The following is a 20,860-nucleotide window of genomic DNA, read 5'->3' as shown; positions in this document are numbered from 1 at the left end:
ATAGTCTAAATAAAGACTTTGACTATCATTTCTAATTGACCTGATGATGATGCCAAGATGACAACGAGACGTCGTTTTGTATAATTAGTATTCATATTAAATTGTCTTTCTAAGGTAGCCTGTATTATCGTTATTTCCTTCGGTATATATTTATTTGATAAGGTTACCACCGAGTGTGTGAAATCTTTTTCTTTCCTAGCGTGTTCGTGCAAGGGACCTAACAAAGTATGCCATCCCGTAACTGGTATGTGTGAGTGTCCTGGTAATACCACTGGTCGCACATGTGAGCCATGTCAGTGCAATAACAACACGAACCAATGCCTAAGGAGTGGCGAGTGTCTGGGTTGTCAGTATAATACAACTGGCTTTTACTGCGATAAGTGCGTCAATCAAACATATGGTGATGCATCGAAACAGCAATGCAGAGGTAAATGAATGTCAGCTTTTTAATTTTTTTACTCTTGTCTGAATAAATATATTAAATAATCAATGATTGAGTTCTATGATAAAATCGTTTCTCTAGTCTTTTCTAATGGGAATGTCTTGTCTCCCTGAAATACTAGAGTGTCAAGATCTCCTTTTCGTTCCTTTTTTTTTTTGGTGTGCAATGTTTATTTAAAATAACATGAACCAATTAAAGCCACTTTTGTTTACTTTCCCTTCCATTCCTTTCTTGTTGTTTATCTTTGCTTCAAATTAGTACTTATATTATAGTACTCAAATTAGTATTAATTTCTCGAATAACTAACCATCATGCATACGTCTCTTCTTCTCTTTCTTTAGTCTTCAGTGTTTTTCATTTTACCTACTTAAAGTTATATTTTTCTTTTCTTTAACAAGCTTGTGATTGTGACAGTGTGGGTTCATACGGACCCACCTGTAACACTCAGACTGGACAGTGTGCTTGCAAGCCCCACGTAAAAGGAAGAACCTGCAACCAGTGCAAGGTAGAATCCACCTGTTTCGCATTTTATGGCTACATGTTTATTTGATTTTAATCAAAAAAGCAAGTGGTCTTTGTTTTACGAGGGCAGCACTTAATATCCAAAGTCTAGTTACAAACCTGTGGCATTCTTTCCATAATTGAATTGGAATTTAGAAGTTAATTTTTGCGGAGGGTTGAAGACTGGAGGAAAAAGTCAAGTCACAGCAGATAACCAAAAAAAACTCTACTCACATATGAGCCTAGCCTGGGAATTGAGCCTGGGTGCATGGGGGGACAGCGCTCTGGTCGCTACGACATGTCCGTGCTTTCCATGAACGTTTACATCTCTTTGGTCTTGAAGTACTTTTTTCCGATTTCAAACCACGTGTCAATCCCTCGACAAAGTTCAAAGGTCCTTGTAAAAGTTTAATATATTGATATTCTGTTAAACGAAATGGCACGAGATTCGAAATGGAAAAATGGGGAGTTAGTGTATTCGTAAATGGATTCTGTTTCTTTTTTTCCATTTTTTGGTTGATTTGCATTAAGTTTTCTTTGATTATGCTGTATAGAGGCTTTGAACCATCACGGTCCGCGCCCATAATACTGCTTAGACTGCCTGTGGTTAGATTTTAGAACGATAATATCCCTTTGCTCTCGGGAATTCAATTCTTTCTCATGTAAAATGATTGTATTTTTACTGCTATCTAACATGGTTGCCGTCACGTGATGGTCCAAAACCTCATAGCCGTAAAAGTTAAAGGGCCACTCTTGGACGAAAATCGCTCCAAAATTAAAACTCTTTCATTCGAGCTGGAACTTTGCTGAAATAATCTTGAATACACTAAGAACCACTAACTGAAATATCTTTCTGATATTCGAAAGGAATGGACAAAAATTATACAATTTATTTTCGTCCGCCATAAACTTTTTGACTCACAGAATTCGGCTCAAGAGGAATGGCACGAGTAATTCTGTGAGTCAAAGAAATAATGGCGGACGAAAATAAATCTTAAAGTTTTGGCCCTTTCCTTTCGAATATCAGAAAGATATTTCAGTGAGTGGTTCTTAATGTATCCAAGATTATTTCAGCAAAGTTCCAGTTGGAATGAAAGAGTTTTAATTTTGGAGCGATTTTCGTCCAAGTGGCCCTTTAAGATCCTGGGAAGTTAGTTCCGGTTTCTCTAACTGTAATGTTTGGTATTATATTTTTCTTTTAGAACAATACGTATGGGTTTGGACCAAATGGTTGTACTCCCTGCAGTTGTAGCGAGTTTGGGTCCTTGAGTCTTCAGTGCAACAGCAGTGGCCAATGTACTTGTAAACCTGAAGCTATTGGCATCAAGTGCTCGCAATGCAGAGTGGGATATTATGGGCAACCAGCCCAAGCTTGTACAGGTAGCTGTGGAATTTAAATATGGAACTAAAATGACAAATATTATGTATTAGTCGTTTTTTTCATTTGTTATGTAGTATATTGTATTTATTTTAGTTGCGTGATTTGTTTTTATCTTTATTTATTCGTGTATTCATTTGTTTTGCTTGTCGATTTTTAAATCATATTTTTAAGTGTTACTTTTTTTGAGTTTTGATATTCAGCGATATATTTCTTTCTTTGTTTTTTTTTTTTTTTTTTTTTTGGGCAACCTTAGTGGTAAATAATATCATGCGAATGCCATTACAAAACTTTGGGTTCCACTTTCGAAGAAGGTTTTTTTGCTTTAGCAGTAGTAGCACTAGCTTAGGGAGGGGGAAACGCCTCCCCCTCTTAAAGTTGGCTTTCGGCACACCCTCTAAACTTTTGCTTTCGGCACAAAGTTTGCTTTCGGATTTAGCGGGCGGGAAAATAGTATATTCCCGACCCTCCTCCCCCACCCCCTATAATCGAGACCTCGTTATCCCCCTGAGTAGTAGCTGTCATGTTGCCCAGCTACCCATTTGTTCAAAGACTGATTACATACGGTGATTTAGATTTAATTATTTAGAGAACCTAGGCTAACGGATACGGTTTTCATCATTAAGCACGAATCCCTAAATTCATGTCTTTTAACCTCTTCTTAACCTCTTCTTAACCTTTCAAGCTTGTTCCTGTAATACGAATGGTACAGTAAATGGCAGTGTGTGTTCCAACGATACATATGGTCAGTGCCAATGTAAACCTGGAGTTGCTGGGCGAGCATGTGATCAATGTAAAGAGTATCACACCAATTTTTCAGATCAGGGATGCTCCTGTAAGTATTTTACTTATTTACTTAGTTCCGTATCTTTGCTTGGATAGAAAGAGGATTAGATGGAAATAATCTGTTTGTGTGTGTTGTAAAAATATTGAATGTAGTGGTATCGTGTGTGGAGCGAAAACTCGAGGAAGAGCCCCTTACGTGGAGTTATGATTGTAAAATGTAAGTTTATACATATTTAAAAGGTAATTTAAGGAAATAGATATACCTTGGATACTGCTCAAAAAGTGTTACGTTAAAATCTTTTATGGATTAGATTGAGGCTTTGCACCATCACGTAATGACAGGCATGACAGAAAGTAGAAAAATTAAATGGTACAAAGTGGATATTAAGGTCAACCAACATGGAAGCTTTGGAAGGCACTAATATAGCAGCAATCTTATTGATCACCAATTTTGTTTGCTTCAAGCTTGTCCCGTGTGTGTCATGAAGTTAAAAAATACGATAGAAACCACGGGGTCTGAGCTCAATACCACTGAAGAGATGGCCAAGAACTTAATTGAGTTAGCAAAACTGCACGAGCCTCTACAAAACGCTGAGCAGAAAGCTGATCAAATGGCTGTAAGTATCGTGATGTCATGTGCCGGCATGACCAACTTCGTGATCGTGTCTTTTTGTTGTCTATATATTTTCAAGGAAAGGAATGTATGCGAGCAATGGACCAAATCTACCAGAGCGTAGTGTTTTCCTATTTGAGACCAGGTGTCTTTCCCTAGAGTATAATTTCTTTGTTTAACGGCTACGCATACACCTCGCTGCAAAGAACCTTATTCTCAATGGAATAACACGCGTTCTTCAAACAGGAATAAGCCCAAGCGGATTTGGTGTATATACCCCTTGCAGCACGTCGGAATGCAGCTAAATCTGGAGGACATGAAAATAGGTTCCATTTCTCAGGAGATTGATATTCGTTTCTTTTGTCCTCCAAATTGAGCAGCTTTGACGTCACATGTTAAGGGATCTATTGCATGGATATTAATTATGATGCCATGGTATTAATAAAATATTCCACCCCTTTTATCCAGGTCAAGGCATCTGCGTTTTCTGCTCGGCTTGCTGGAGCAGAAACCGTACACCAAGGACTTAATAGTACGGAACTACCTGTGGCAGAGTCTGGTTATGAAGAGCAAATAAAAAAGGTGAACTTAAGTTAAGATAAACAACCTCAACCACCACAACATCAACGTTAACAAAAGCAGCATTCACAACAACAGATGTAGTAGCAAATAGCATCCACATCTGTTGGATTTTGCGTAGATGCTCATTTATTCCAGTGAAAAATCTCGATACTTCAAATAAATGTTATTGATACGTGCATCCCTTATTTTACTATTGACATTTGTGAATATTTTGATACTGAAATAAGGCTAACCCTTAGTAAACGAGTTTTTAACCAAAAAACTAGGCGGTAATTTGCAATTTCGGAAAAGGTGTAATCATGCCAAACAAACAAGTTCACATAGCATAGTCAACCAATGCACTACAGCAATTAGTAAATCATTTTAGAACCTCAGCCTCACTGTTTGGTACTATCCGCCGTATCATTGTATTGCAGTGTAGACATCCTTTAAGCCAGGTTTTCAATACAAATGAATGCACAAATGCAAGCGCAAGCACTAAAAAAAAAAAAAAAAAAAAAATTATGATCCTGTTTCCTTATGTTTTCATAATGAAATGAGGACTAATAAGGAATCTTCTGCTTGTTGCGAAAAAGCAAAAATCTTGCTAAGCAGCTGGCCGGATATTGCGCGCGCGAGTTCACTGTTTCGAAAGTGAGTGAAGAAAAAACACTCTTCTAGCCATTAATTCCCAATATTTTCCCAGTCACATTTTCTACAGCTTCCAGCGTGTTTATATTACAGTGCAACAGCGCATTTTATGTTCATGGAATGAAAAAAAATCTTTAGTTCGCTTTTCAACAAAACTGACAACTATTTTTTAACTCAGTTTTTACTCCGACGAAGGACTAACGTCCGAAACGTCAGTTTCTAAACATCACAAACCATACGGTGTATTAAGTTAAATCAATTCTCCTATTTTTTTTTTCTATTCCAGGCTGCTGAACTGAACACTCGAGCTCCCGCTACAGCACAAAATGTGTCACGACATCTCGAGAGATTAACGGAAGTGTATAACCGTACGGCGGAAGCAGATCTCTTTGTTAGCAGTAAGGAATATTTTGGTAGAAAAAAAAATTAAACTCCATAAAGAAAGAAAATATATAGTGTCAAATGAATAAACTTTTACTAAAAAATCTAATGCTCGATTTAAACAAGCGATGCCCAAACTTTTACTTTGGAACTAATGTTTTCTCTTTTTAGGCTACATTCCATCCCTTTGAGTATTGTTCCTTTGTTCAACGGTACTCTCTGAAACGACACCTTAGTGTCAATATGAGACGAAACAAATATTATAGTTTTAAGGGAAGACGCGTTGCCGTAGTGGAAACACCAGTCCCACATGAAAGACCTCTAGCAACAATATATCTTGCGCAATAACCATTTCCCTGTAGTATGACGCGTCTAATGTGGATGTGCGGGCAATGAAATCAAAAGAAATATTGCTAAGAACTTTCTGGCCATCGAATTAATATCTAACTCAATTATTTTTGATTGGTGTAATATTCAGGTGTAGATGGACTTCTGCAAGATATTGTTAATAGTTTTGCATTGAATCTGAAAAATGGCGACTTATTTTTAAATACATCAAAAGAACTTGTGTCCGAATCTTTGGTACGTGACTACAGCAATCACGAAATGCTGGTTGCTCAATCAATACAGGATGCTGAGAATTTGACTGCCTTTGTTACTGGACTAGCAAAAAAGGTGTGTGTAGAAAAAAAACTTTGAAGATTAATTAATCTATAATAGATAAATATACTTTATTAAAAAGGGGCGTAGGAGGACCTATAGGATTAACATTTTGCGCTGTGTGTAGCGGTTTTTGCAAGCAGTTGGACCCGGAAATACGTAACAGCTTAACAGCTCTATACTGTGATTGTACATTGTTTCACTCACAGTGGCAGCAATCCGGTTCAATAAATTTATTTTATTTATTAATTATTATATTATTTACTATTGGTATGCTAATCGTGATTAAACTTGCTCGTAATAAGCTAAACTTTTCCGTTTATTAGCTGTTGAATCAAACATCTCTGGCACGTGATATGAATGCGCAAGTTCAAAGAAGCAATCACAACCTTTCTGAACTACTGATGAAATGGAACAACACTCAGGCTGAGTTTATGGGATTCCTCACTGGTATAGCTGCACAGTTTGGTGGTGTTCATGACCTTATCAATCAAACCAAAGTAAGTTGAAGTTGTATTTGTGTTACTAAATTCATAGTTAGTTGAAATATGAATGGATACATGCTCGCATAAATGAATAAATATAGATGGATTGGTTGATAGAGACGCATGGGTGGGTGTATTACAGGATCGAGGACAAACGAGCGAAAACGGAAAGGCGAAAACGTTAGCGAAACCAACAAGTAGAGGGTGCTGAGTTGCAAGCATATCGAGAGTCAAAAGACAAAATCATGGCGGCCATCTTGGTACGGTTTACAATGGATGCTACCGATCAGTCTTGTTTTAAATAGCAACAACATGACTGCGATGACGTAACGTGTAATCGAGTAATAAGTGTTTATCAATGGACCTTTTCGGCGCTAGCCATTACGTAGTCAAATTGGTTTGCCTTTCTGTTACGTTCACCAATTATTTCTCCGGGACATTGGAATCCGAGAATTATGTCCGAACTTCTTGACTCGTGACGGCCAGCGCCGAAAAACTGAATTCAGTTAAGTTTGACGACATTATCTTCTTTACAACAGGGACTTTTAAGTCTTGAATCACAGAGACTGAACGAAACTCAAGAACTTGGTTCTCAATCTCAAGACACTCTCAACAAAACTAAAACCCTATTGCAGGAAGCGACTTCTGCGTTTGAGGTAACCTGTCTTATACTAGAGAGTTTTAGATAGCCGTTCACGGCAAACGTGTAACTCAAGATGATCAGTGAAAAATTATTTCAAATAACTGAAAAGGAATCGCAAAAAAAAATCCAAGTAGTCGAAAAACAAAAGAATATTTGTTTGTGCTATGAAAGTTTGCAAAAGGTAAAGTAAAATACAGGAAAACGATGAAAATGTGGTCACGTTTGCCGTTTGCGGGAAGAGAAAAAATTCAATCTAAAACTCTCTACTATCTAACCGTTACCACTTCCATATCCCTCAAAAGTTGATCGGTCTTTTAGAGAAATACGAAAAAGCGTGCGCGTGCTGTGTGCAGTTAAAGAGCACTCGGGGTCGGCAGAACACGAGGGGAGTGTTAGGAGAAACACGACGCGTAGAGGAGTGCTTCTCGACACTTCTCGAGTGTTCTGTCAATCCCCAAGTGCGTTTTCACTCCACACAGCACGGCAATGAAGTTTTTTATTTCTTTTATACAATAAAAATTACAAAAACCGTTATTTTGGATAGGAATGACGCAAATGAAAGTGCGCGCACGTGCTGTGTGCTCTCATGACGCACGCGCTCTCAACCAATCAGAATAATGTTTATTTGTTGCTCTGTTTCCACTTTTTATCAGCAATACAAGGCTATGATCACAGCGGTCAGCGGTGAAATACAAGTATCCATGCTCAAGTATGATGATGAAGAACATCGGTTTGCGGTAAAGGTCCTGAAGGGACGTAATTTGTCAGCAAGGGATCAACCCAATGGAAAAGCAAACCCCTACGTCTTGGTGTCTTTGATCCCTGATAACTTTGGAGTACAAAGATCGATGACTATAAATGGTAAAAAGATACGTTTTGATAGCCGAAATATATGTTACATAAAATAGAAAAAACCTTCACTCCTTATATCATTGATAAGTCGTACCGTTGCTATGTACATAAATATGATCAAACTGAGTATTTTGATCCATTGTAACTTTTCATGTCTACAAATAAATGATACTCTAGGAAATGACAGAGTTTTTTAAATGGCATTCATTACGCCAAAGACGTCTGTTTTGGAGCTATTAGCTTGTTGTTGTTTTGCTGTTAGTATGATGTTGCATTTGTCACAGAGATTCGACGGTGCTGACAAATTCACAATTCTCCTTAAATCTAGATACTTTGGACCCAGTCTGGTCTGAAACATTGATATACCACTTCGACATCCAACGCGAACAGCTCCTCAAATCCAAACTCAAACTGAGAGTGTTTGATTATGACCCAGAAGACGACGATGATTTCATGGGAGAGGCAACTGTTGACTTGTCAATACTTGGAGACCAAACATACACCAAGTGGTATCCCCTGCAATCAGAGGTAAGGAGTACTCCGATCGCATGGCATTATCATCTTTAAATGTCTGATACGCATGCGTCACTCGTTCCAGTCTCCCCAGACAACGGTTTGATTCCAGAATGAGTTTACATGGTACTAGTATAGAATGTTCGGTACGAGTGTTTCGTTCGGGAATGGAAAACTTAGATGAACTCATTCCAGAGTGACTCGTACCAGTATAAAATTGCTGTGGTATCATGTAAAAAATACAAACAAAAAAATGGCAATCGGGATGAACTCGTACCAGGAAAAATCTCATTCCAGTACTTAAAGTTTCTTATGTTGTTAGGATCTCCAAATGCTTCTTAAATTTAGTATAATTCAACTGTTACTCACCGTAAGAGCCACTTCCGTGACATTAGCTCAACACTCTCTACCTTCACTATTTACGACACATCGCTCAACTCAAATGCCAACAAACTCGTACTCAGAACTAGCGCTTCTTCTGGGCTGCGGCGAAGAACGAGGGCTCTGGCATAATCCAATTTTTTGAGACCAGGATTTCTTGGACTTCCGGTAAAAGAGCGCATGCGTCACAAAGACTTGCTTATTTTGATCGGAAGTAAACACATAACTCTATTTGAAAGCAAGATTTTCATTGATTTTATTTCACTTTTATTCTGGGTACGAGGTTGAAATGCCGAGTTTTACGAGGGGAGGAAAACCGGACTTGACACCAGAGAAAACCCTTCCTTGAAAGGCAGATATTTTACAAATACTTGTCATTTCATTTTTCTTAGGATGTCTCACAAATTGAAAGTGGTAATTTCAAATCAACGAGTGGCTTGGCAGATGCTTCTAATCTACTACTATCACAATATGAAAAAGTGAGCGCAGTACTTGGCTCTGTTGAAGGAAAATTAACCCAGGCACATCAGCATGCTCAACAACTAAAAAGCCTTGCAGAACAGCTAGAGCTGTAAGTGTCTTAAAATACAGTTTCCATATGATTAGAACAGCTTTTGTATGACTGTAAAAAGCTCGGTGCCGTATTCGTACCTTGTCAGGACCGTGATGTTTTTCCAGACATTTGATTGGCTGATTTTTTCTCGCGTTATGTGATTGGTCTGGAGTGACCGTGTCCGTGCGGTGTTCATGCCATGTTTACCTTGCCTTGTCACGACCGCGTTCGTGCAGTAACCTTTTTCACAGTCATATGAAAACTGCTGTATTGAACCACTGGCATAAATTATGAATTTCACTCGCGACAGAACTGTTGTCAGAATCACAGTGGGAAGCAATACTTATTGCGCGACGAATCCTTCCGTTTCCGATCCCGATGCGCTTCTGACACCAAATTAGACAATGTTCCTGATTTTCACTTCGTAATAAGCTGGTTCATCGTAAGTGAAAACCACGCATTACTAAGACTTATTTACTTACTAAATGTACCCTATTACTTTGGACTTTTACCCCCGTTGCATTTGAATACGCTTCTGTTTGAGCCGGTTGCATCCATATCTCAAGCGTCACCTCCAAAAAAAGAAACACTTCAGTCAAGGGAGACTGAAACATGGTCTGAAATAGGAGAATTGATGCCTAAGATACGGGTTTATTATATAAATATTAGTTTTCCTTGCTGTAATGGAAGCTAGTGGACTGGAATATTTATTTTTAGAAAAACATGAATTTTTAATGCACAAGTGTCCATCATTAGTCTATACTTTAATGAGACCCTGCACTCACATGAGAGTTTTAATATTTTATTATAATTTGATTCGTAGATATATTTTATTTTCCGTAATACTTTTTCTATATATATATATATATATATATATATATATTCTTTGTAATCATTACATATAATCTCCCACGATATAATCTCCATTGTACTTTTCTATATACACTTATTTCAATAAAGTTAGTCACCAAAAACCTAGAAAGCTGTGATCGCTGAGAATCATGGGAAATATTTCATATCCAACAAGTAAAGCTTTTGACACAAACTGCAGCAGTTGACTGAGGATGTTCAGAGGTCTGTAACTGGTAGAAGATGTGCAAGTCCATCAACAGTTATCAAGCGGTTGAAACATGTAAAATGTATATCTACCCATAATCCTCGCCGGTCTCAGCTTTGTAGCTTTTTTGGTGACTAACTTTATTGAAATAAGTGTATATGTGTTTTTTGTTTTTTCCTTTTTCCTAAAACTCCAGGAACTTTGTAATTACTGTTAACTGTGTAATCTCCCACGATAAGCCTAGCTCTTGGAGAGCACGCAGAGAGTTAATATGTTTAAATAAAAAATAATAATTATAATTTGTACAGGGAGTTCAATAAAAGTAGAAGTCATGGAGCTGCAGCGGTACATGCTATCCAGCGGTATTCTGAAATACAACTAATCATCAACAGCTCATTTGATGCACTTTCACGTGCTCAAGCTACTGTCATTCGTATTGCATCAGAGGTGAGGATGGCCGTGTTGAATACATTGCACTCACAAATGCATGTCTTTAGAGGTTTTGCAGAATTATAGATGCTTTGCGCCATCACGTGATGGCAGCCATGACAGGAGGCACAACGATAGTCTTCAATTGATAGAAAGTCACTTTATAGAAATAGCTAAGAAATACACTTTAGTTTATATTCTTGGTTGTTAGGACGGTTATGAGTGTGGAAAACGATACGGCACATTTGTAACCGTAGCCGTAACTGAACTACGCGATGTGATTGGATGAATTATTGGAAGACAATGTGAAGTTATTTTAATGTTACGCGGCATGTTGTACCGTGTGACTTTTGTAATGATTCGTACCAAATATATGTTTACACTATTAAACAAACTATATGGTCTAATCTATATGTATTTTCATTGCCTTCAGCTTAATAGAGTTTCAGTACCAGAACTATTGGCCAAGGCTAACGGTGAACTACATAATATGACAGTATATTACAATGCTACACTACAGCGTAATCTTACATCAACTGAAAAAGGTTTGTAAACATCTAGTTCCTAAAGCTGTGAATTATAATGCTGGAATACTTACACACTTGGCCTCAGGTTTCACTTGACGTCATTTCATGTACATGTTCCAGTTGATTCACAAGTTTTCGATGATTCATTCTGGTCGACAGCACATAGTGGTTAGTCAGTGTATGACCACCATATCTATAGCAGATATGAGATTCAAAGACTTTTGTCCAGTGAAACCCAGCAACACTGATAGAGAGCTTTTGTTTGGAATATACCAAAGCATAAATGTATGTAGTAGTTATATATCTAATATATCTATAGCTATTTCCAGCAATGTCAATGTTTTTAAAGAACTACTTATTACTTATTATTGATAATAAGATATTGATCTAATAATTTCATTATTATTTTCCTCTTGTATAGCCTTAATTGAAGATGCCATATCAGCTGCTAATTCAACAATACGGCTCGCTGTTCAGCAATGGTACGAAGCCTACAACTACTACCCAGCTTTGGTTCAGGCTGAAGCCAAGCTAAGCTTAGCAACATCACTTTATGGTATGTATCTTTACAACGTACCTTCACAAAGGTCTGGAAACTAAAAAAGAAAGAACATGTTCTAAGAATCCTTTTTGGTCATTTGAAGAAGAGATTTCAAAAAGGAAGAGACAAAACTCATATATATATATATATATATATATATTTTACATGAATGAATGCCAGTAAATGAATGAATGAAAGGGATTTAATAAATGAAAAATGAAGTAATGAAATTATCATTTAACGAATGAGATGACTAATAGATGGAGAAATGTATCAAAATGGCACTAAATGTCTTATGACACATTTATTCACGTAAAGGAAGTAGAATAAAGAGCAGTTATTTGGTTGTGTTAAAGAAACCGAGCGTCTTTCTAGTAGTTTTTACTTTCTAATTATACATATATTGTATTGGTTGATCCTGCAGCTCCAAGTGCCATTGAAACCGTGAGTCACGCACAAGAAAGAACGAATTACTTCAGTGAATCATTAACCAGCCTGAGCAAACAAGTGGCTGATCTTGAACTCCAGTTGTCCGACGTGTTCAATAAGACTGAATTCGTGAAACGATCATCTGAACGGGACTCGAAAGTCATCCAAGCGGCTTATTTGAATCGTAAGTTTTTGTAATTGTTGCAAGAATTTGCCTATTTTAGTCACCGTTCAGTTCTTTTGCTTTTGTTTAACCCACTCATAAAAATAATATTTCAGTGTTTAACGCCGCACGCCATATACTTGTCTAAAAAGAACCTTATTCCCTCCCCCCCAGCCCCTCCTAAAGACGAAACAAAACGAAAAGAAGCGAAACGAAACGAAAAGAAGCGAAACGAAACGAAAAGAAGCGAAACGAAACGAAAAGAAGCGAAACGAAACGAAGCGAAACGAAACGAAGCGAAGCGAAACGAAACGAAACGAAAAGAAGCGAAACGAAAAGAAGGGAAACAAAACGAAACAAAACAAAACAAAACAAAACAAAACAAAACAAAACAAAACAAAACAAAACAAAACAAAACAAAACAAAACAAAACAAAACAAAACAAGTATCTTATCTCCATATAATCATGTTTTTTGTATTGGTATTGTGGACAAGTCCTATATTACATTGTATTAAAGTATATATTTTATATATTTTTTAAAGTAAACACTACCTCCTTGAAACTAAAGAACGCCTCATCCAACGTCCTGGAGGCTCTTAAGCAGCAACAACTATTATCAACACAACAACAAGAGAGCGATAATAAACTAAATGCATTAGAAGAAAAACTAAGAGCTCTTAACAAAAGAATGACTGAGGTTGAACTGGCGTTGAATCTAAATGGGGAAGGAGCTAATGAGTACGCTTTATCAAGTCGAACTCTTGAGTCACCAACAAGGAACGAGCTATCGATTACTTTCAAAACGAATTCCAGTGAGGGATTATTGGTGAACATGTTGGGGGAAAATGTGAACTCACAGGTAAATAAAGCTGATTTTCACAACAACCTTGTTGTAGGGCAGTAACAATGTAATGTGGTTATATATTTTTAAAAATCCACTTGCCATTGTTATGTTGGACGTAATGTTTATGAACATTGTCATTGTGATGTTAATAAATGTACCAACAATAGGTTTTTTTCACTTTGTTGTATTGTCCAATAGATTTCTGGTTTGCAATTTAAATAATAATCAACCAAAACAAATTTCGTCATCGTAGTCCCACCTGCTGTTTAACCCTCCAACATGGGTGCCGGCGCCGGTCAAACGTCTCTATTGCATGGTTTTGTTTTTTCTTTCGAAATACTCCAGTTTCGAATTCTTTGTTGCACAAGCGTTAGGCTTCGGTTTTGTATATAAAATTATCTTGAATATTCATGCGTTCCAGTGAATGTCCAATGTATTGTTGAAGTCGTGCATTCCTTACTTTTCCGTTGGTATTTGTGAATATTTGTACACCGAAAATGAGGCTAACCCTGTACAACTGCGGTTTTGGACTAAGTCAAAAACATTCTATTGCTTTTTCTAACCTGACCCGATAATCTTGCTTGTTTTCCCTCCACAGCAAACAGGATTGGCTGTATATATATCAGATGGTAAGGTGAATGTCCAGTACAATACTGGACAAGGACCTATTACCCTCACTAATCCTTTGTTGGTCAATAACGGACAGTGGGTCGATGTCTACTTTACAAGGTAGTGCAGTAAATACCAATTGTTATGGACTCGTTCTCACACTGGAAGGAAGGAAGGAAAGAAAGATAAAAGAACGGAAGGAAGGAAGGAAAGAAGGATGGAAGGAAGGAAGGAAAGAAAGAAAGAAAGAAGGATGGATGGAAGGGAGGAAGGAAGGAAGGAAGGGAGAAAGGAAGGAAGGAAGGAAGGAAGGAAGGAAGGAAGGAAGGAAGGAAGGAAGGAAGGAAGGAAGGAAGGAAGGAAAAATGTATGGATGAATAAAGGAATTAATTGATTAAGAGAGGAATCAATAAATATTAAAAAAATAAAAATAAATAAATAAAAAAAAAAAAAAAAAAAAGAAAGAGAGAGAAGGGAGTATGAAAATAAGTTCATTAGCTTGGTTATTCTTAATTTCTATTTTTGTTCAGAATGGGCGCGTCCTCAGCTTTATCAGTCACATCTTCCCAGCAGTCTATAACGGTTACCCACGATGCTAGTAGTGGAAATGAGAATGCTACTATATCTTTCACCAACGCCACAGTTGTTTTGTTGGGAGGACCATCAGTCGTACCGAGGGTAAGCTCGTAACATTCTATCCATAATAGATAATATCTTGATTGCCAGCCTTTTTGCCGCGAATCATTCGTATTATGATTTTCTTATAGGGTCATCATAACCACCGGTCGAGGAAATTGAAAGCAAAATCGATAATAAATAAACACTAATATCTTTTGAAAAAGTAGTAATAATCATCCATTCTAATTTGTACGAAATATGTTTATGGTATCTAATAAAAAGTTAAAAAACAGGGAAAATAGGGTTTGAATTTTCTGTAGAGCACTCACCCACCATACATTTCCCTAGAATTACCTTGCTTATTAAATGGAGCCACGATATTAATGAAAAGGCTTTTATATTCTAATGTAAATGATAGTAAACTACCCAAACTGACTGATCTAAATATGTATGTTTTCACTAATAGACTAGGTCAGCTCGGGCAGTTGAGCTCACTTCACTACCGTACTTCAAAGGAACCATTTCATTGTGTTCTATGGATCAAGTCACCTATGATCTGTGGAAGCCTCAAAGATCTAGCAGTACTGCTTTGTATGGCCTGCCGCGCTTCCCCAATTTTTATTACCCCAAATATGGACAAGCAGCCAGCTTCTTCCATAATGGATTTGTCCAACAAAGCACTGGCGAGTTTACTACAGATTCCGGGTACGCTCATGTGGAATTAGAGTTTAGGACGTCCAAGAGTAATGGAACTTTGTTTGCTGTGACTAGCGAAGTAGAACGTACGATTGCAATGGCTATTTTCATTCAAGACGGAAGTGTAGTTGTGATGGTGTTCTTTGAAGGTGGTGCTGTGTCAGTGATAACCAAAGGGTAAGCCGTCTGAAATTATGCGGAAAAGTAACAAGAATAAGTCTTATCCACATAATACATAAGCAAACCAATACTTAAAAATGATTTGACGTCGGATATCATTAGTATATGTTATGTCCATCCTGACTGGGCTATTATTTTAACAGGTGATGATGATAGCAGCTCCCTTAATTAATTCTTTCAATTTCCGTGATTTCCATAAACACTATAAATTTATATCGGATGTCATGATAATGCAGCACGTCAATCAATATTCCGACAGTCCGAGTTAGCCGGGGCATTTTGTTTTGGAATGACGGTAGCCAAAAATCCAAGACTTGTTGTTTCAGTCAGCAGTTATGTAAATGCGTGTAATAGCCGTGAATAAAATCGATCGATCAAATTCCTTTTTTTTTTTTTTGTATTCCAGTTCCAAATACAACGATAGCAAGTGGTACCACGTGTCAGCAGTTGTCAACAGCAATTCAGTGTCTCTAACAGTATCGCATAATGGTACGACCTTGGATAACAGCAGTATGAGCACAGCTGCTTCTAAACTACCCTCAGGGAACTTCATATTCTTTGGTAGCCTTCCACCAAACAGGTAAGGATAGACTCGGAATGAAATCGGTACTTTTTAGAGATATAATTGCTGGGTTACAAACATTCCTAAGAGATTCAAAGACAAAAATATGGTGGTCATTTTGAAGCCGTTTTACTCGTTTTTAAAGCTTGAATTGCTGGGTTGCAAACATTTTCAAAAGATTCAAAAGACGAAAACATTGCTGTCGTTTTGAAACGCATTTTCAATTCAATTTTATACTTTTAAAACTGGAAAATGCTCCAAAATGATTCAAATTTTATATGCCTGCTTACCCTGGGTGCCAGAGGCCCACACGGCCTCTGGCACCCAGGGTAATGCCTGCTGCAAGTTTTTCTTTACCCTTCCTCTTCCTGCAGTAAAGTGTCTCTTCCCGTAAACGAGTCATTCGTCGGTGACATGAAGGATGTCAGACTCAATCGCAATGGCACAAGTACACTAGTACGACGTCTATTTACCTCTTCCAAAGGAGTTGCTACTGATGGTGTCCTGAAAGGAGAGGTATTGTTTGTGTATTTTGATACTTTTAGGGCGAAAGAGATCAGTAATGGCATGACAAAATAAATAAGAATTATCAATATTTAGAGCTCAAAAATATGCATTAATAAGGCTGCGTTTACACGGTACTGGAAGAGTTTTTAACCTGTCAAACATTTGACTTGTACATACTGTTTTTACACAGAACCGTTACTTTAATAGTAGTAAACACTAATTCCATTGTTTTCATTTGATTTACTATGACTAAGTAATTTAATTATACAACTTTTATTAGTGGGCCAAGTAAAATCACTCTACGGTGTTTCAATGTAATAGCTCTTATTAAACATATTACCCATTCATTATTCCCCGGTCTATATTAGACCATGTTTTGTATCATGTTCTCTGTTGCTTCCAAAACAGTTTTCGCAAAAACAATATTGACAACTCTAACTATTTGCAGGTTCTGTCAGGAGCTGCCCGTTTCTATGGCTACAGAGCTGCGACCAGATCCTGTTGTTACGTTGCCCTGTCTACCCAACGACCTGAGACCGACAGTCTCAGCTTCACCTTTAAGACTTCACAATCAAGCGGAGTTCTCTTGTTTAGCTCTTTAAAAGTAAGCCTTATATATGTAAGATTGTAAAAGATAGCTAGATAATAGCCACCTTTCGATATTCTGGTTGAGTGGGAAGCACAGTCAAATTTCGAGTTGAGGCTCCGAGGAAACGATAACGTAATCGTTATTGATTTCTTTCTTTCCCTGGAGCCCCGACTCGGATCGTTTTGTGCTAGATACTCAACCAGAATATCAAAAGTTGGCTTTTAAGCAGATAGGAGTTGTTTCAAATGATGACGCGCCCCGACAGCCATTTTGGATGAACTAATGGATTGCATCGTCATTCCTTTTAGAATTGAGTACAATCAGATCATAGCATGCACTGCTAATGCGCCGCTATATGAAAAGAGTTGTTTGTTGCTTCTCTCCTGTACTTCGAGGGTCTTTCCTCCCTCCACAAAAATCAATTTCCAAATTCTAATTCGACCTTTGCTTGCATAATCAATAGTCCCTTTCACAGTTCCCTGCGCCGTCTTGAAAGGTAGCAGTGCCTTTGCATCGAAGCGAGACAAACGGTGAGCTTGCAATGATAAAGGACATAGAGACATGTGGAAAATTGTCCAAGGTGTTACAAAAAGGTCTCTCTCATTGCAAGGTCACCTTTTGGCGCAGGAAACTGTGAAAGGGACTATTGGGTCGCAAAACTTGTTAGACATGACGTCCAACCAGGAGTCGTAAATGCATTAGAAGCATTGGATACCTGATTATGCTTTTTTTGTATCTACAGGTTGGAGGAAGGTCTATTTACCTGTACATCGCTCTATTTCACGGCAAACTTATGCTCCTAACACACGATAATACCAGCTCCATCCAATCAAAACCGACTGTGATCAATAACATGAGGTTTGATGATAATAGGTGGAGAACTCTACACTTGAACAGCTCTGAGGCAGGGTGAGAAGTTAAATTGTCTTATTAAAAATAAGCAGAATATTTACTGTAGACTGGAACTAAATGTTTGATAAATACAATGACAATGATAATAAATATGATTAATAAACTGATTAAAGGGCTAGGTTTAGTATAGCAACATACGTCCGGCTATTTTGAAAAAAAAAAAAAAAAAAAAAAAAAAAAGAACAAAGAAGAGAGAGAGAGAGAGAAAAATTCTTATGAATATTGGATTACTAAAAGTTGACGTGATGTTTTATACAACTGACCGTGAAAGTTGTTGTGATAAAAAATATACCCATATCTTTCAATCCCTCCCTTCTCCATTCACCAGACACAAAGAGGGAGGAGGAAGAAAAAGGATAGAATGAAATAAAATTAGTTGATTGCCTCGTGCGGAGAAAGTAATCTCTTTGGGTTTTTGAATGAATGTTACAAGTACTTTATGGTATAATCTTAATAAACGTTAATCCTTGCAGGTATTCTCTCATCGTGGATGGATCACTCGTCACGACAAGCTGGTTCGGCACAAGTCGACTACATCCACTCAGGCTCAGCAACCCATTGTACATTGGCGGTGTTGCAAATGACGTTGAAATCAATCTACACGTACCTGTCACGTGGTGTTTCAAAGGAGCTATGAAAGACTTCAAAATAAACTCGAAGTAAGTTTTTTTTTTCCGAAACCACAACAAATCATGTAAAGCAATTCTTTAGTTTTGATTTAAAATACTTTTCTTGTCTTTCCAGAATTAGCCATTTCGATGTTGAGGAAAAGACTTGGTAGAGTTGGCATTCCAGTGCATCCCCTAAAACAGCCCCAAAATGCACTGCAATGCCAACTCGACCCAGCTTTTTCTCAACTATGGTTAACATTAATGCGGTATGACTAATTAGTATACTTTGGTATAAACCCAAAACGTAATCTCTGAAACTGTACCTATCATCTTTCAAATAAGCGGCAATAAATTTAGAGTCCGTTAACGGGAATGCTATAACGATGATTCTAATATATATTAGAGACAAGTTGTTTTCTTTCCCTGAAAAATCCTTGGAACACTAAGAATAAAAATGTTAGCCCTAGCAGTAGGTTACCCTAACTTGTCGTGAAGCTCGGAGCAATCATCTTTTGCACTTTAAGCCTTCGTCATTCACTTACATTTCTTATCAGGGAAAAGTTACTACTAAGTAGTAATTAAAAGGTCAATTGGAAAATCATTGTCGGGTTCAAAACATAAAACGGAAGCTGGGACCTAAAGGTATTCTAATATATGACAATGCTATGATTTATTCATTTGCGTTACCCAGGCGATATAAAATGCCGGGAGCGTTTGCCATGAACATAATCACAACACGTACTTCCAATGCACCAGTCGGTCACAGCTTCTATGTTTTGATTATGTTTTAACCCGACAATACCGGGTTTTGCAATTGAATGTGTAACTTACGTAGATATATTCTATTAACCTTTAATTTTTATAAAACTTTCAGAGCCAATGATATATCTTTTTTTTTTTACAGTGAAATAGACCTTTTGGTTCAAGAATCAATAGGTGTGTCTGGAGGATTTGTCACACCACCTAAACCACCTCCTCCACCCACACCTGCTCCTCCAACATGTGCAGCCAGTGCTGGCCCCCTCACTTTGTCAGCTGACCCAAAAGAAGTTGGATTTACAGCAGGATTCAGTTCAAACCCAAACCAGCAAAGCTACATAGGATTTACTGTGGATAATAACTTCTCTGGCATAAGGTGAGTGCATTTAAAATGCATTTAAAAGCATTACCAAGCAAACAACAACCAAACAATGTCTTGTTTAGATAAATAGACTAACGGTGAGCTTGCAATGTTAAAGACGTAGTGAATACGATAGAGAATAGTTATCAAAGGTGTTAAAAAGATCTCTATCATTGCAAGCTCACATTTTGTCTCCCTTCGATGCAAAAAAGCCCTTCCTACCTTTCAAGACGACGCAGATCACAATAACTGTTAAAGGGACTATTAAAGTAGGTTACAGCAAATCATCACTCATAAATATTTTTTGATAGAGTGAAGTCTTTAAACCTGTAAAATGGATATTATACTTATACACATTAGTAGACCCTAATTCCGTTGTTGTGGTTGTTGTTGTTGTTGTTGTTGTTTTGGCGTTTACTTTGACTATTACACGTTAACTAGTATGTTTATATTTCGCGGGTTAAATACCTTCACTCGATCTTTTTCAGCTCCTTATTTACCTTAGAGATGCGTCCATTAACCTCCAATGGTTTAGTGCTGTACATAGCTGATAACCTAACACACCCAGAACAGTTTATTTCCATGGAGCTAATAGATGGGTACATTAAGTATCAGGTGAACTTTAACCCAGGCCACATTCAAATGAAATCGTCCATCAATTATGTCCAGAGGAATCAATGGTTCAAGGTAAAGTACTCTTTGGTCATTCCTTCATTCCTTGTTTGTTTGTTTGTTCTCTCTCTCTTTCTTTTGTTCCTTCCTTCCTTCCTTCCTTCCTTCCTTCCTTCCTTCCATGGTTTTTTTTTTCTTTCTTTCTTTCCTTCCATTTTTTTCTTTTTTTTCTTCCCCTTTCATTTTACTTTTATATTATTTTTACTGCTATTTAAATTTGAACCTCGAACCTTTCCGATTTCGTTCAAGTTTGAAAAACGCTACGTTTTCAAACTCAAAGAAAATCGGGAAATGTTCCAAAACGGAAAACGAATAGCAGTATATTCTTTTCATTATTTTGTGCATTCACTTCATGTTGTTATAAAGTAGACATAAGACTTCATTCCAAAAAGG

General features: G+C 37.4%; 1 protein-coding gene across 1 annotated transcript in view; it reads left to right on the top strand.

Annotated features, from left to right (window-relative positions):
- The window catches only part of LOC116295544 (uncharacterized), a 46,092-nt gene that overhangs the window by 21,429 nt on the left and 3,803 nt on the right, over positions 1-20,860 (top strand). The window contains exons 18-45 of the mRNA XM_031703391.2: positions 200-427; positions 841-947; positions 2,146-2,323; positions 3,007-3,156; positions 3,573-3,724; positions 4,189-4,302; positions 5,219-5,330; positions 5,792-5,988; positions 6,300-6,473; positions 6,998-7,114; positions 7,755-7,962; positions 8,282-8,481; positions 9,240-9,418; positions 10,766-10,904; positions 11,320-11,431; positions 11,835-11,969; positions 12,379-12,567; positions 13,090-13,406; positions 13,990-14,120; positions 14,531-14,678; positions 15,085-15,491; positions 15,901-16,074; positions 16,431-16,572; positions 17,012-17,167; positions 17,895-18,061; positions 18,538-18,723; positions 19,580-19,810; positions 20,284-20,482. Coding sequence (XP_031559251.2) covers positions 200-427; positions 841-947; positions 2,146-2,323; positions 3,007-3,156; positions 3,573-3,724; positions 4,189-4,302; positions 5,219-5,330; positions 5,792-5,988; positions 6,300-6,473; positions 6,998-7,114; positions 7,755-7,962; positions 8,282-8,481; positions 9,240-9,418; positions 10,766-10,904; positions 11,320-11,431; positions 11,835-11,969; positions 12,379-12,567; positions 13,090-13,406; positions 13,990-14,120; positions 14,531-14,678; positions 15,085-15,491; positions 15,901-16,074; positions 16,431-16,572; positions 17,012-17,167; positions 17,895-18,061; positions 18,538-18,723; positions 19,580-19,810; positions 20,284-20,482 — 4,949 coding nt within the window. The remainder of the gene's footprint in view (positions 1-199; positions 428-840; positions 948-2,145; positions 2,324-3,006; positions 3,157-3,572; positions 3,725-4,188; positions 4,303-5,218; positions 5,331-5,791; positions 5,989-6,299; positions 6,474-6,997; positions 7,115-7,754; positions 7,963-8,281; positions 8,482-9,239; positions 9,419-10,765; positions 10,905-11,319; positions 11,432-11,834; positions 11,970-12,378; positions 12,568-13,089; positions 13,407-13,989; positions 14,121-14,530; positions 14,679-15,084; positions 15,492-15,900; positions 16,075-16,430; positions 16,573-17,011; positions 17,168-17,894; positions 18,062-18,537; positions 18,724-19,579; positions 19,811-20,283; positions 20,483-20,860) is intronic.

Source organism: Actinia tenebrosa, unplaced genomic scaffold (genome assembly GCF_029948245.1).
Source record: "Actinia tenebrosa isolate PJP-AT-01 unplaced genomic scaffold, QUT_ActTen_1.0 PGA_scaffold5__44_contigs__length_20552954, whole genome shotgun sequence".
Lineage (NCBI taxonomy): Eukaryota > Metazoa > Cnidaria > Anthozoa > Actiniaria > Actiniidae > Actinia > Actinia tenebrosa.
This window is presented reverse-complemented; position numbering and strand designations above follow the sequence as displayed.